Raw genomic sequence first — 17,010 nt, 5'->3', positions numbered from 1 at the left:
GTATGTATTCATGTTTTATGTACCTTTATGGTCTAATTTAGACCAAATAAAGTTATTTACTTGCTCATCCTGGTAACAGATTACTTCTGCCCATAAAAATAGTAAATCCCAAACTGTTCTCAGGATGGGGTATTACCTGCACACCTTTCAGGGATGTAGTGAGGGGCCACTGAATGTAAAGTTTGTGAACAATCGACAACAAAATGTGCTGTGCTAGATGTATTCAGCTTATTCAGCATTTATGTTGAATCCTTTGAGCACTATCTGCAAAAAATCTTAGCATAGTGGCATGTTGCCTTGTCAAATGTAAGGCTAGCTGTTGACTGATGGAGGGGTGTGGCAGATTGGATGGAACATCTTTGACTCACACGGTGGTAAGCAATTAGAGAGAACTACTGTGGCTGCCAGGGAACTGAAATGTAAACTTTAATCCAGCTAAGTTTAGGTCTGCTTTATAGACAACTTTAGTAGTCTTGCCAGCCTCATGCTTACTAAAAAATGAAATAATAAAAATACAAACATATATGTATGAAGCTTTTGGGCAACCCTCTTCATCACTTTACCTGTTAAAGTGACACTCACATTTTGATTCCCCCCACCACAGCCTGCAGCCTGGGTCTATGGGTCAGCCTACTTCAACCAGTGAGCCCTCTTCCCTGTGAGCATGGCATTTAGCTCTTGCACATGTGCACATCTGCCTAAAATTAGTGCACTTCAATCCCAGGGCTGATAAGTCAAATCTCTGTTTTTTATTTCATGTACTTAATTTTTATTTTTCAATCACACTTAGACAACAGCATTGTTTGCTTTTTATAACGTTTACTCTTTTAATGTCTATTGCATATGCTTGCAAGAAAATTGAAATAAAAATATTGCTGGCTTGCCAAGGTCTCAGCTATTGGCTTTGCCAACGGTTGTTGACATTAAGACCAACCTCCTTTATCCCATGTCATGTTTTTCATTCATTAGCACGCTGACTTATGGATACCAGCAGTCGTCACTCCTGGTTTCAGGAGGCGGGCAGCCTGCTTGTGAAAACAAATCATGGATTTCATTCGGGTTATATGATCTCCGACGTATATACAAAAATAGACTACAGTGGAGCCCTTGGGTGCTTACATTTTCCACATCTATTAGAGTCAGTAATCTATCCCTCATCTAGTCTTTCTAAATCGCCCACAGAGTACATGCAATACATTTTCTAACTTGCATACAGCGACAAAATTCAAACCTTAAGAAACAGGACTTGCTGTAAAGTTAACGCTGTATGAAAAGACCTTGAAAGGTGGGAGCACCCTCCTCAACAGTGTGGACACTTCAAAGCTGGGGGTTCTGGTCTAATAATAATCCATCTGTAAATAAATAGCAAGCACTCTCACACCAAAACGTGAGTGAGGTATGATACACTATGGAGTCAAGACTCAGGGGCTCATTACGATGGCGGAACGATCATGGCGGCAATCGTTCCGCCATCGTAATGAGAATTACCCACCGCCATATTAGGATGGCCGTGGGAATTGAGGCGGATGCAGAGTCTGTCTGCCGCTTTTTCGCCGGTGGCGATCATTACGATTGCCTGCTGGGTGGAGCTGGGCCACTAATATGGTGGCGGTGCCACTGTCCGCCATATTAGGATATGGGTGTTGTGGAGGCCTTTCCATGGCGGCGATGCTGCCATGGAAAGGCTGGTGGGGATTGGCTTTGGGGGCCTGTTGCGGGCCCCCTCTTTGGGATGGTTGTGGAGGGGTGCACTGCCACCAAGTGGCAGGCACTGCATGGTGCTGTGCATGCTCTTTTACCATTGCAGAAAGCAGCACCGTCCGCAATGGTAAAATGTCAGACTGTGCCCGCCAGTATGGCGGGTGCTTCCAAGTTGCGCTGGTGGGACCGCCGCGTGTGGCGGGCGGTTCCATCACCATTATGATGGCTCATAATGAGCCCCTCAGTTTGAAATAGTTATGTCTTTAAAAGGATGGAGGAATTCAGGGGCTCATTAGGTTGGCGGGCAGACCTGAGTCCCCCCGCCATCTCCGCGGTGTTGGGACCGGCCGCCAGACATGCGGCGGTCCTGCACCACAAATTAGGATGCGACCACCACCATGGCAGTCGCATTCTGCAATTTAACATTGCGGCGGGTGCTGCTGACAGCAGCCCCTGCCGCGATGTTAAAATCACATGTCCAGCATTTTACGGCACCATATGGCAGGCACCACACGGTGCCTGCCACTTGGTGCTGCGAAGTTATGGTACCCCCCAAGTGCACCCCACCTCCCCCAGACACAAGGGGGGCCAGCAACGGGCCCCTAGTCCCAATCCCCGCCAGCCCGATGCCGCCATGGAAAGGTCTGTCTTTTCCCACATCCTAATATGGCAGACGGTGTCTGCCATGTACCTCCACCTTAATTAGTGGCCCCTCTCAGCCCGCCAGGCAATTGTAATGATTGCCACTGGCGGAAAAGCGACAGACGGACTTTGCAACTGCCGCGATACCCACCGCCGGGTAAATCCCATTGTGATGGCGGAACGATCGCCACTGCCGGCCCGGCGGTGGCGATCGTTCCGCCATCGTAATGAGCCCCTAAGTACAATAAATGAATTGCCGATGCCAGAAAACCCTGCCTCACATTAAGCACTGTCAGTATCAGTGGCGTAGCTAGACCTTTGGGCACTTGTGGCGGTCCTTGCGTTTGCCACCCTGTGGCGGTGCATGTAAGAGCGGAGGTGTTGGGGGTGGAGGGGGTGTGTCGGGTGGCAGGGGGTGGTACTGGCAATTCCTGTTTGCAGCTTCACGACAGCCGCAGGTAAGAGCAAGGGAGGCCGCCGCCCCCAAAACTTGTGCCGCCCAGGGTGGACCGCTCCCCCTTACCATGCCACTGGTCAGTATGTAAACTAATTTGAGGCCCACATTCAAAGGATTGTACTATGAAACATGGATAAGGTATGAGAGAAACAATTTAGCACATTTTTACGGACTTAATTTCTTGTAAATTAGGGTTTGCAAAATGTTGAATATTTACAGAATGTCCTTATGTTAGCTAATTTGGGAGCCATATGGACCGTTTCCAAAATGCAGCGATCATCTACTCCTAGATCACGCTAATTTCTACCTCTCAATATTCACATAACGCTTGGCGGGTGTCAGTAGGTTTCTAATGCAAAAATAAGTTACAAGCTCACCCCTGATAGCATTTGTGTCAGATCTTTTCCATGTGTTGTGCCCTATTAGTAAATTAACACAAAAATAAGAAAAATAGTTCAATAACCAATCTCTGTGTGCATTTGTATGTGCTGTTTCTATTTTTTTCCAGATTTGCACTTGTAGTATCTTCTAGCGGGTCAATGGATCCATAAGGTGCAAATACCATGTATGCTGGTCTTAGCCCTGCTGCCAGTGTCTAAAAGAGGTCAGTCTCAAGGAGGAAAGAGCATTAAGTGAGGCAGGCTTCCAAGCAAGAGTTCAGAAACGAGATAAAGCTCTGCCGTGACCTCAGAAGGTCACACTAGGCACATGTTACAACTAGCCCCCCACCTTTTGCTGAAACACATACAGGACAACAAAGCAAAATGACTCACAGTGAGGGTATCCCAGAAACACTCCATCTATTACCCTCACCTGTCATCCATGAAACATAGCTGGGCTTGGATCATTACATGGGATGTGAAAGCAACAAGTAAAAGGGTCTTGAAACTGAATCTTGTAGCGCTGGGACAGTCTTTTTGAGTAGCTGTTTGCACTACACAAGTAATGTCATTCCTTCATTCCTTCATCATCAGTCTTATTACAAGACAGTAAGTTCTTCTTAGCTTGACATTTTAAACTCTGCAGGAACACGCGTCATTTCAGCTTGAACTTTGTAACTGGAAGTGTTCTGGTGCACAGGTTTATTGGTAATCTCTCATGGTGCTCATGAAGAAAAATGCAATGTTGAAATGGTGTCACGTGCAGTGGCGGGTGACACAAATAAAAGTGGTAAGGCATGTGGCAGGGGCTCGGGAGAGTGCGGGGGAGAGCAGGGGATTAATAGTAAATAAATGAACTGAAGCTGCCAACTGCCTTGTGCCTCAGTGCTCCTCTGCTTCCGGCTCCCAGCAGTCCCTGGTACAGCATCAGAGACTCCCCATCGAATGACCATGCTGCTCTCATGCTATGACCGCACTGCTCTCATGCTATGACCGCGCTGCTCTCATGCTATGACTGCTCTGCTCTCATGCTATTACCAAGCATGATGAGAGCACTGCGGGGCTTGGCCTGAGTGTGCTACTTTATCGCTCACTCAGGCAGTGGGTGTCTGTGCTGTTTCTCCAATACGACTGTGCGATACAACTGGGTTGGAAAAACCAAACAGCAAGATTAGACAGTTAGGGAAAACACCAGGTGCACCACCCTCCTATACACACAAATATAAATGGAATTAGTAAATTCAGTTTGCCCACCTCTATGGTCTACCACCTCAAGACCATACACATCTAAAACATATCAATAGCACAAAGAGAGGCAAACACTCAAAAATGTGTAGAAACTATACAATAGACACTCGAGTCCAAATTCTTCATTAGTACAAAAATATGTTCTTTAATGTTGCACGATGATCATATATAGCAGCAGCAAAACAGCCAACGCTTTTCGCCCCACAACGGGCTTCCTCAGGGCACAATTCGTAACTAGTCCACTCTTAGGTCAGTCATTGGAGACAGATGTTCCCAGCTTGATTAGCTTTGATAATCATACGAAAAATCCTCTTAAAGTTCCAGAATATACAAAAAATGAATTCTTCCAATCATCTCAATCTGTTAGATGGATGAACAGCAATTATGTCCACAGTTCACAGAAATATCATTCAAGCGTATTGAAATGCACACACAAATTCACTACGATAGGTGAATATCCCAAGCACTGGACAGGGCTGCACACTCCTGCTCCTCCGCCTTCAGCCTCCTTTCTTCCAATATTTTTGTACTAATGAAGAATTTGGACTAGAGTGTCTATTGTATAGTTTCTACACATTTTTGAGTGTTTGCCTCTCTTTGTGCTATTGGCATGTATGTTTGGCCAGCCTAAAACAGCCGGACAAACCAACATGAGCACTTAGCAGAGCACATCACTCCGCCCGATCTGCCATGGCCCAGCTCGGCCCCTCCCTGACTTAGCCAGCAACTGAAAAATAAAAACGATAATAAAATATTGTTTTGTTTTTCAACTGCTGGCTGTGAGCCAGTAGGGCGACGCTCCTCCGCCATTGAGGAGGAGCCGCCGCTGGTCATGTGCCTGTGAAATGTGCATGTAGCCTAATGGAGGAATACCACGTAATGTAATGAGCCCTTGTTTCTGTGGTTCTCAGAGACGAATCTTCACATTCCCAGATATCTAGATGTCTGATGCCTTACTTGTCCTTCCACTGACCTGAGAGTGAACCTAGGAAACAGGACTTTCTGATTGACAGATACATTTCTGGCAGGGGCAGTTTGAGGATTCCTAAAAGCTCCCACCAAAGACCAGACTACCCATGATGTGTACAACTGAACGTCTTTACCAACTGTTGATCAAGACCATTAGCATGGGTGGGTGGGAGACATCGCCTCTGTTTAGTGTGGTCTGTAGATTTTTTTCTTTCATATTTTACCTCTATTGTAGGCTGGGGTCTGAAAACCCATTTTACAATAGGACTAGTCTGCAATTTTTTTCTGGCCACTCAAGGATTTCAAACATTTACAACTGCTTCACTCCAGGGCAAACAATGGGCAGTTATTTACGAGCCATTTACAGGGGTGACAAGTAGGATCATTTTTCTGCTTTTTCTGGGGCGAGGACCAGTTGCCACGTGGCCCCCGCACCGGGATCTGGATATGAGCTGGATTGGGAGTGGGTGCAACAGGACATAGTTAACTGAAGTTACATGGTGTTATTTCTACTTCATTTTTTACTGCACCCAAATTTAGGCTTTTATTATGCAGCAATTTCAGCAACAGGCTTCTATGCCACCACAAAACAAAATTAAAAGTGGAAAAGAAAAAAAAAAGATATGAAATGATATTTGAAAAAGAATATAAAACAGAGAAAAGGTAGATAAAACGATTTAGAAAAGGAATAAAGTCAGAGAGCTATGTAAATTTAAGAACATGAGCACTGTTCAGCTATTATGTTGTTTTAGTTAATTATTTCTGCATTGCCAACTGATTTAATAGCGCATAAAAAGTAATGCAACCACTATTACCATTCTGGACCTTGAACAGCCTGTTTACATTAAGCCCATCTTTCTATTTCCCCAATGAAGCTTCAACTTCATGTGTACACAGTTGGCTCTCAAATTCTCATTCAATCCGAAAGCAACCAAGCCCATCATACTCATTTCTCCAAAAGCATTAGTTATTTATTTTTGGCTGTCAGAAAACGTTTAAAACGAGATTATGGTCATAGGAAATCCAGCTAGTTTTCGCCTACTGTTGGACTGGCTGCAAAATCTGTATAATCAGGAAAACACCCGGATTATGAAAAAGATGTCAGAAAATCAAAGGAAATGAAAAAAACTCTAGCTCCCAGTTTATGGTGCTGTGAACGTTCGACATTTTTTACATTCAAAGCACAAAGCTGAACTCAGAAGAGCCCAGGTCCTGCCTCGGCTGGACTTTTACATCTTAGTCTACATCAGAACCCAAAGGAAGGACATAGCCAAGCGACAAGACCATGATTCATTCTGAGGAACCACAACCACATTACTCCAGCCCACAAATAGCGTCATTAGTTCCTCGTAAAACAGATTCAAAATTCTCGGTGCAATATTCAAATACTTTTTTGGGAGATGGTACCTCTTTTATTACACCCAATCCCATCCAGCAATGCTTGTTTCTGCCTTTCTAGGACTGCGAAGAAAGACTTGGTGACCTGCTTAGCACCATACACATCAATTAAATAGAAAATATATGGAGTTCATTGCTTGGAAAAAACAGATTTTTGGAAAAAGCTTCCTTAAATTACCTTGACCCGTTCACCTGGTGTGGGTTACATTCCATCTTTATGGTCACTCTTGCTGGGGGTTGAGATAACCAATCCTGCTGAGGGACACGTGGACTCATCTTGGAAGATTGTCCATATTCACTGGAGCAGGATGCAGTCATCTCCGTCTTAGCAAGGTGTGGAGTCCCGTAGGTGCACTCAAATAGTGACTGGTCTTCACTCACCACTGATAAGGCTTCCTACAAGGCCAAATAGAACAGAAGGAATGTTGTAGTCATTAAAATTGACAATCTTACACTAATTACATTGGATATCCGCAATACAATATACTTTGATAATTTCCATCTGTTTAACACGTTTTTTTTGGATTTTACATATTAGAGATTTTCTGGTCCAAAGATGTATGTTCTGCCTTCTAGCTAAATAAATATATCGAATGCAGAAACCTAAAATCTTCCATTTCTCTAGCTACATCACAGATACATTTAAGAGTACAATGCATATCTTGCTTTTGTATTCCAGAGTTTGACAGCATCATTTTCCTTATATTCACAGGATCTAATGCAAAGGGCCTGATTTAGATCTCGGCGGATGGGATACTCGGTCCCAAACGTGACGGAGATCCTGTCCACAGTATTACAAGTACCATAGGATATAATGCCCTTGTAATACAGCAGACAGGATCTCCGTCATATCTGTGACTGAAAATCCCATCCACCGAGATCTAAATCAGGCCCGAAGACTTTTCAAACATTTGCTCCCCTTGCTCCACAATTTCCAGTGAGCAGTCAGATGCCTCTGTGGGACAATCTGTCAAAGACAGGATACGGTCTGATATCCTTTTCTGGTGCATGAGGTTCCACTGCTGTCAAGTATCTGTTCTATTGACGTAGGACATATTAAAGTGTTGCAATCAGTTGCGCAATGGAAGCACCATATACAATGGAATATTCAGCTGTCGATATTTTTGTAAGTCACTATATGTGATCTCGACATCCTGTCACACAGCCACTGAGCTCCGTAACTGTGGATAACGTGTGGGAATTTGTCTTCACAAAACTATTGTGAGGCCCAGCTCCCCTCTCTGTTGGGTAGGAGCGGAGAGGGGAACCGAACCAATCCCAGAAATATATCCTGGGATCTTCTATAATAGGGCGGTATTAACTGATCATCATGAAAATGTAAATATTGTTGCTGCTAAAGGGCGAAATGGGCTTTCTGATGGCTGGTCATGTGTTTTTAGCATTCTGGTCATGCCTAGCCTGTATGTGTATCCAGAGCTAAAAGAGGAGTACCTACCGAAGAGGAATGAATTGTTATTGGGGAGAGTCGTGAAAGATACAAGGGTGGTACACAGTGCAAACATTAAACGATTACTAGCATCACACCTTACAATAATGGAAATAGAGTATTTAGATCAGAAAAGGGAAATATGCACAACCTTTATTTACGATAAAATGCTCCAAATTACTAATCTGAAACATTGCTACTGTGAAAGAAAAGCTCTTATACCCAAGAACCAAAGAGGTTTTTTGCCTGTTGTCCAAGCTTTTTTAATATCTATGATTATTTATAGCTAGTCTAACCAGAAATGAGAAAGGAGCTGTATTTCCAGTAAGGGGGTATTAGTTGTCATTAGAGACAGGGTGGAATATCAGGGCTCAAAGTGCAAGCATAAGGTAGCGGCTGAGACTCAGAATGGGTTGGCCTGCTCCATCATTAGAGATTGTTCACAAGAGCATGTCCTGTGAAAGAGGGTTGGATGTACATTATCCAGGTCGTAACTGGTAAACAAGCACAACTCCCTTTCAAAACAAGTCCAGTGTCTCTATCCAAAGTTAGAGAAAATTAACTGGTCCTCCACCAAGCACAATTAAGGTGTCGGTGATCTGGGCTCAGTATGGGCATACATCCTTATTAAGAGCAGCAGTTTCAGCAGACCTTCTCCACAATAACTTTCCACCTGAAGAAAGGCAGGATGCAGATTATCCAAGTTATTCCTATTCATTATAAATCCCAAAGGAGCCTAGCCCCCAATCACAAAAGAAATCTTAGAATTAAAGAATAATTCTTGCAGTAACTTAAAAGAATGCACCCAGATTATCTTTACTGTAGGTGCAATTCATGCATGCAATTCATATATGAGACAAAGAATGTAATGTGTGATGATTGAGTTTTATCTCAGCTGTAAAATAGCCCCAGTGCACCCTTATGGAGATGGAAGGAGACATTCAAACAGCCAATAGAAAGAAGATGAGACTAAAATAATCCTGTAGGCTGATGCAAGATTGGCTGATACAAAGATGTTTAAAGCATGAACTGTCAGCTACAACTGTATCCTGGTGCTCTGGGGACCAGGAGGGCGCAAAACTACCTAGAAAAGATAGTAGCAAATAATGGACACAGTGAGAGTTAGAGATGTATCATTTTAATTAGGAGAAAACCTGGCTTTGAGCACTTTGTAAAAAGCAAGATGATGATCCAAACTGCTCATTTCTACAAAATTAATAGTTTCTAGAAGGGGAGGGGAGTGAGTGTGACTGGTGTGTTGAAGAATAGATGAACATCAGCATTTTTTAACTGTTGACGTCAGAAAAGGAAAGTGGCAACGAGGCCAAGGTGGAGGGAATTGCAGTAGTCAGTGAATAATAAAGTTACCAATAGGACAACAATTCTACTAAAATACAATGGAAAGAAAGGACAACATTTGCATAAGGTTCTCAATAGGAAGAAGAAAGAAGTGCACACATTGTAGATCTGACAAGAGAGGGAGAGTAATTTATCAAAGAGAAAGCAAGATTGGCATAGATGAGTCACCGGTGGTGGAACACTACCATCTCTGTAGCCAAGTTGATGGGTTTTCTCCATTGATGAGTACATCAGTTTTATCTGTATTCAATTTGAGAGAGTTAGACTCCATCCATTTAATGTTTTACAGCATGAAAACCTAGAAGCTTTAGTTCTGGACGAATTCTCGCTGAGGTGGATGATAGGTTGAGTATCTTCCACATACATCATGATACAAAATGCTATTAAAATACAAGTTTGGCTAGAGGCTAAACATAGATGTTAAAAAGTATGGGCCTGGTTGAAGAGCCCTGAAGAATGCCTTGTGAAAGATCTTTAAATTAAGAGTAAAATGAAGGAAGATGGACCCCCTGTTGCATGTTGTCCAGATAAAAAGTTATCCACCTAAAAGCCTTTTTGCAGACGCTGATGCCCTGAAAATGTTTTTTAAGTAGTATTAAACACCATTTATTTTATGTTGCAAATAGGTTCAGTAAAACAAGGGCAGCAGGGTTGTGTGATGGAACCATGCATGCATTTACCATGCATGCTGTTTCCACGCAGTCTGTACAACGCAAGTCTTAACCACGAATATGCCTTTACCACGCATGCCTTTACAACAATTTAAGCGTTGTCAAAGCATGTATGGTAAACACATTTCCATGGTTAAGACGTGACCCCCCGACCCCTGCCCCCACCCTGAGACCTAAAACTACTTCCCTCCCTCCTAAAAACCAACACCCTCCCCAACCCCGAGCCCTAAAAACTTCCCCGCCTCCAGTCCAAATACTACCTCACCCTTCCCTAAGCCCTAAAAATGTACCCAACCTCCCCGAGCCCTAAAAATTACCCCGCCCTACACATATCCCTGAAAACTACCTGACCCCCTGAGCCCTAAAAACTACCCCTGAAAACTACTCCGACCCCCCTGAAAACTACCACATACCCACACCCCTGAAAACTACCACTAACCCCCACCCCTGAAAACTACCCCGAACACCAACCCCTGAAAACTACCCCGAACACCCACCACAAGTCAAAACTCTCACAAACCTCCCACCTCTAAAATCGACCCAGAACCCCTACCACCCCTGAAAACTACCCCGAACCTCCACCACTCCTGAAAACCACCACAACCCTCCCAGACCCGGCCCCAGCCCCACTTACCTCTCTGTGTCCGCTTTCCAACGCTCCTCTTTCAAGTCCCCACCCATGCCAAACACTAGAGCACATTTGCCTTAACCACGCACATGCGTGGTTAAGGCAAATTTGTTATGCGGGCAAGCATGTTTACGCTTGCGGGATTCCATAACTCGTGGCTCTGGCCGGATGTTTGCCGGGCAGCAGAGTCACCCCGATCGGTTTTCAGCCTGAGTTCATCCACAATAGCAAGAAGAGGCACCTCTGTGCTAAGGAAGGGACAGAAACCTGATTGTACTGGATTAAGAATATTGTTGTATCCAACTATGCCAAAAGTTATCAATCGCATATTTTATTAGAATATGCAGGAGGAAGTTGGCCTTAAACTGCTGAGACCTGCCTGGCTGGCATTTGGGTTCTTAAAAGGGGGTCCCACTAGGGACTTAATCCAGCAACAATAAACTGAACCATTTGTAAGTGAGCAGTTAAAAATCTCTGTGAGATGAGAGACTGACCTAAGTGGATGATGGAGGCAGGGAATGGCTCGAGTGGGGGTTCTGATACTAAAGGTTTCCTTTATGGACAATCCATGACAAACATATTGTATTCCTGACATCCTCTCTACAGCCGACTTCTGCCATTGGCTCCTTTGGCTTATGACCCAATAGACTCAAGCTTCGATCATTGTCCATAGTATGCTTTTGCTATCCAGGACTTTAAAAGTTAAGTCTCTAATGAATCCTACCTGCTGTTCTGCCCAAATTCCCCCATTCAGAGTCATTATGTGATTGATTATGTTAATTATTTGATACCAGGATGATGGATATCTAGAGCACATTATCGGAATTTTGAGGCAATGAATCCTCCTTGATTGTTTCAAGTGGTCTCTATAAGTCTTCGGACCAAAGTTGGCAAACTTTGAACTATACAGCATGCCTAGAAAGATGATACAATAAGAGCTAAGCATCACGTTCTTGCAGCAGGGCAGTGCTTAATTTGTGTAGGTGTTTTCCAGTTCTCAGCACTGGCACTTATTTTCTCAACACCATGACTTATTTCTGACAATCCACCACATGGTGGTGATGTCAGTCTACTTTTGAGCGATGCTCAACCACGGATCGTTAATAAATTCAATATACATGTACATAAATATAACAATACCTCGTCCAGGCTATTCTTATAGCTTTAGTGACGTGGAATCATTTAAATGGTCACATTTATTGGAGTTTTTTGGCTATAAGTTTGGCAGCGCTGGCAGGTTCAACAAGCTGCCGTGGCCTTCCGTGCAGTACCTTGGGCCCTGGAACTTATGTATGTTACATATTAAGCACTGCAGCAGGGGTTACTTTTATTTAGTTCCTTTAGGAAATGACCATGCCAATAATTAATAATAAATAATTCCACATTTGTAAAGCACAAACATATCACCCCTAAACGTATCCAGACGCTGGGGGGCCATCTGGGAGATGTTGCCCAGAGTCACATGATGCTGAGCTGAGCTGCCGCCGGCGATCGAACTGTGAGCCCGCGCTCCAGAGTTAGCCACTCTGGCTTCTGCGCCACATCTCTCCTGCCTAGAAGAGCTTAGCACACACCCTACAAAAGCCATTAGGATGTAACTGACATTACAGGGAGCAGATTGCTATACATGAAAGGCAGTTAGCTTGCTTTTCTGACCTCACACGTGACAAAACAATGGAGAAAAAACTATACACAGTTTGGAAAATGCATTTAAGAGCTGGCTTGCCTCGGATTGTTTACCCAAACAAAGCACATTTCCCACAAATCATCGCCATATCTTTACTGCCATGCCTGGCTTCCCAGAAGAACAACAGGAAGTTGAAGTGTGAACTCTGAGCAGACCCTTTTACCACAGAACAATGCGCTGTAGCAAGAAGACGAAAACACACCGCCCAGGCACTGCCAAGGGACTTGAAGAATAAAGGAAGGAGAACTCGAGAAGCTACACGGATGAAGGCTTGAGTGACTGTAAATACCGCCTGGCAGCTGGCCAGCTGTTTCAAAGGCTGGAGGTAGCACACACGGCCAGCAGTCCTAACTGATGTGTCTCTTGGGGTTTGTGGCATTTAAAAAGGATGTGCGCGGAAAAATAGTCCCAAAATATGCACGTGTGGAATCCTTTTGGCAAAGACAATTATAATTAAGTCGAATACATATTTTGTCAAATAAATGAGGGCATTTCTTTCAATGGGCAATCATTATAAATATCACAATGCATGTGCCCTGGTCGTGATCAAGCTGCTAATCGCGCCGCAGCTGCAAATTCCAGTTTGCATCCAAAACGGCGTTTACAAATGTGGCACAAATTGCACCTGCTATTGGGGTTTGCACCTGCAATTGATACCTGCAAGTTGCGGGTGCAAAGTGTATGCAACTCCTGTTTGTGCACTTTGGAATGGATGCAAGTGCATGTAATTCCCATTCAGAGATGCCATACTCAGACATGGGCGAAATTCAGTAGCAGCCCGTCCACTGCCGAAGTGGGGGGAGGGGGGGGGGGGGGGGGGCAGAGGAGGGAGGTGGGGAGGGTTGGGGGGGCAAAGAAATAATAAAGAATAAAGAAAATACTTGCTGCCGCCTCCCGCGCATCACATTGGCTCAGCCTGCCCTGTGGCCAATCCTGAAGCTGCTCTCACATGAGAGCAGCTTCAGGATTGGCGGGAGTGCCAGCAACTTGCGCTCCCAAGCAGACAAGGAGCCTGTGCCTGCTCTCCAGCCCCAGCAACGCATCCTGAAGCTGGAGAGAGCTTCACTGCGCATTAGGGGTTTGGCTGGCTTGCGACGGCTGGACACACACCTCATGCGCAGTAAAGGGAGTGCCACCAGGGCGTGGGTCCAGGGGATTAAAATAAAACGATAATAAAACGGGTCTAAAACTCATTTCATTATTGTTTTATTTTCTGCTGGTGGCGGGGGGCGGTGCTCCTCCGCTCCAATGGAGCAGCCGCCACTGGTGTAAATTGCACACCCGCTAATTTCTGCAATTTTAATTGTCTGCTGTGAAATTGTTGCCCACAATTTCAGGTCATTTACGTAACATTTATGGACTTGATGACTTCACAATCCGACAAACGGAGCCATTCATGTCACATAATACAGTATGTCAGAACAGGGTCATAAAAACAGTCAGAGGAATTTTACATATTTACTAGTCAAATGGCCACCTGCAGATGGCATCATCTTATGCAGTCCGTGCACGCAAGAGTAAAACTAAATATGGCATTCTGCAGCACACATAGAGAAAGTCTCCATGAATGATTTTTTATGTGCAGGAAGGTGTCCCTTCTAGGGGAAACAGGGATGCACTGTATTCTTGTGACGGAGCACGGCATTGCCAAATTTGGCGTAGCACAGATCTCATATATTCTTTTGCAAATATGTCCACCTAATTCCAGTCCTAATATCAACGTGTGCCACAGGCACTGGGAGAGCTCCTTCCCAGCAGCCATCTCAACAGCATAATTTTCCTGTAACTCCCATTGTATACGAATGAGGATTTCCTTTTGGAAGCCTGTTCTCTTTATAGTAACCTTCAGCTCATAGTCCGTGAATGAAAGAAGCATGATTTCAGCAGAAATTCATATGCCTACGTCTCATTCATTTGCTTTTATTGTTTTCTTTCCTAACAGTCTGAAAAGGGGGGCGAACTAGTAACAACTTTGGCAAAACCAGTTGGTCTCATCAGTGAAACCTATTGGCTGTGTCAATGCTTTATTTCTTGTTATACAGCCTCCATTGATGCACGTGCATTTGCAGTGACCATCTTTTAATGGTTTTGGAGTTACAAATGAATTCAAAGATGACCACCATGGATGTGCTTGGTTGTCCATCTTTGAGTGGGTTTGAACAAATAATACACACTCGTTGCTTGGTGGCTACAGTGTATATATGTGAACTTGTGAGCAGCCATCTTGAAATAGTTAAAAGCCCATTTTAAGATAGATGCCCACCAACAACACACAGAACAGAGAAAGTTTTTAAAAAATTAAGTGAGGGCAGGGTGAGGGAAGGAGGTGATTAATGGAGAGGAACAGGGAGCACTGAAGGAGCAGGTGTGGGAGGGGTGATAATTTAAAAAAAGTGAGTTGGATGGGGGGGGCTGGGAAACCAGTGAAAGTGTTGGGAGTGAAGCTACATCACGAGCAAGGAGGGCAGGGACAAACTGAAGTGCAAAGCAGCACACTAGGGGAGAGAGCAAGAAAGTACATGCACTTAGATGGAATGCTTTAATTTAAGGAAAAGAAGAAGTAGTTCCCTGAATGCAGGCAACATCAGCGATGGAAGGATACAAGTCACCAAATTACCAAGTCACCAAATAAGAACACTGTGAGACCAAAATGCTACGGGTGGGGCTAATACAAGAATAAGTGGGAATGCTGACAAATTTAGTGGAAACAACTGAGATAAACAAAGTCATTTATTTATGACTAATAGGCAGACCCAAAACCCACTCTATATATACTGGAAACAATAGGTCCTGTCAACAGAGAGCTAACATTTTCGGTAGCCAAGACCTAAAAAGTGGGGTAGCGCCCTGGTCCTGAATTTGTGATGTCGTTCATGTAGTTGTAGATTGTTACTTTCTACCACCATGAAAAACCACCTTTTCAGTGGCAAGACCATAAGCACACCATTTTATTTACTGAGGAAAATCGAAAAGTGCTTATTGTTAATGTGCTAATCAAAGCAAATTGCACTTTGTTAAAAGGTTTTTTGAGTGAGTTCTAAAGACAGTTAGGTATTATAGTATTAAAGTGGTAAATGTCACTTGCAGTAGGTGAAACTATTGATTGATTATGTTTGTTGTCAGTGTGCTGGGGACTGTCCATGCATACAGAAAAGGGGAAGATGTCACCAGGGTACTAATGCGTTTACTAATGCCACTCAATAGCAGACATTGGATTGGCGCAATTTCTCCTTGTGTTTGCTCTTTCTATGTGTGCTGCATTAGAAAGAGCAAATCGCCTTGAAAGATTGTCATGAGCATGGAAAGTGTTCCTTCCCACACATAAACCATCACTCCCTGCAGCACAGACACCCTTGAGCAATAGTGCAAGGCTGGCTACATTGCAGAGATGATTCCTTGCAACACAGACACCCTTGCACTATGGCGCAAGGGTGTGTGTTGGCAATAGACAGTTTTTTTAGTGCGGTGCAAGGGAAAACAGAGTGGTGCGCATATTCTTGTAAATAAGGCGTATCCCTGCATTTTTTAAATGACGCAGCGCGGCGCTGCTAAATGGCATTTAGCAATGCGCCATTTCCTTGTAAATATCCTCCAGGAGTGAGATTTCAGGTCTTGCAGAGGTACTGAAAATATTGAGGGAAGGACAATCATATTTATGATTCTTGATATATCACCCACTTTTCATTTCCTCAACAATCCCATCCTTCTCAAAAGAACAGGAAAGGTGGAATGCTTGATATATTTAGCCACAAAGTCATTTACTCCTTTTATCCACAACAGAATCACACAACAGAATCACAAGCATGAAAATTAATTTTTGTTTGTCCATTTTGCTTCTCATAAATACACCATTGGTTACGCTTGACCCATTTGTTATTCAACATTTACTTTCATCCACTAAATGTTCGTCTCTGTGAATTTATTGTTAAATTATGTAACTAAACTCTCCAACGAATTTAAAAAATGCTAGGGTCATATGCAGGCTATTTTATAAGTGGTACATATAAAGAGGGTAAATTGTTAAATTGTAATAAATGAAGCTTAAATCAATTTTTAACTGTAAGATTCTGCTAACCACCTACTCCCAGTGAGTAAGAATGTTCTTGAAGAAGGTAGTTTGATCCCAATAGAGGAAAAAGTTAAAACAATGAAGGTTTTTGGGATTAGCCATTTTGCATGGACCTGAAACACTGACATGGATTCTTAAGTGCCTTAATAAATTGTAGTTACTGAGTGACATTCCTGTTTATAGTTAAAGCTTTTCCTAGATCGTCACATTACTTGGATAGATAAATCAGTGTCCACCACAACTCTTACTAAGAATGATTAATGTTTACCACATCTGCAGGTTCCAAGCTTCAAAGGGGGACTCATAAAAAAAGGCCCAAAAATGGAAGCAGAAGTAGTTTATCTGAGTCCACTG

At 43.6% G+C, this 17,010-nt stretch overlaps 1 protein-coding gene across 5 annotated transcripts in view; it reads right to left on the bottom strand.

The window, feature by feature from the left end:
- The window catches only part of ERG (ETS transcription factor ERG), a 684,573-nt gene that overhangs the window by 90,071 nt on the left and 577,492 nt on the right, over window positions 1-17,010 (bottom strand). For all 5 annotated transcript variants that reach the window (XM_085621258.1, XM_085621257.1, XM_085621256.1 and 2 more), the window contains one exon: window positions 6,974-7,191. In XM_085621258.1, the coding sequence (XP_085477384.1) occupies window positions 6,974-7,113 (140 nt within the window). In that variant the 5' untranslated portion in view covers window positions 7,114-7,191. The remainder of the gene's footprint in view (window positions 1-6,973; window positions 7,192-17,010) is intronic.

Source organism: Triturus cristatus, chromosome 8 (assembly GCF_964204655.1).
Source record: "Triturus cristatus chromosome 8, aTriCri1.1, whole genome shotgun sequence".
Classification (NCBI taxonomy): domain Eukaryota; kingdom Metazoa; phylum Chordata; class Amphibia; order Caudata; family Salamandridae; genus Triturus; species Triturus cristatus.
Note: the sequence above shows the minus strand (reverse complement) of the source record. Positions and strands in the feature narration are given on the sequence as shown.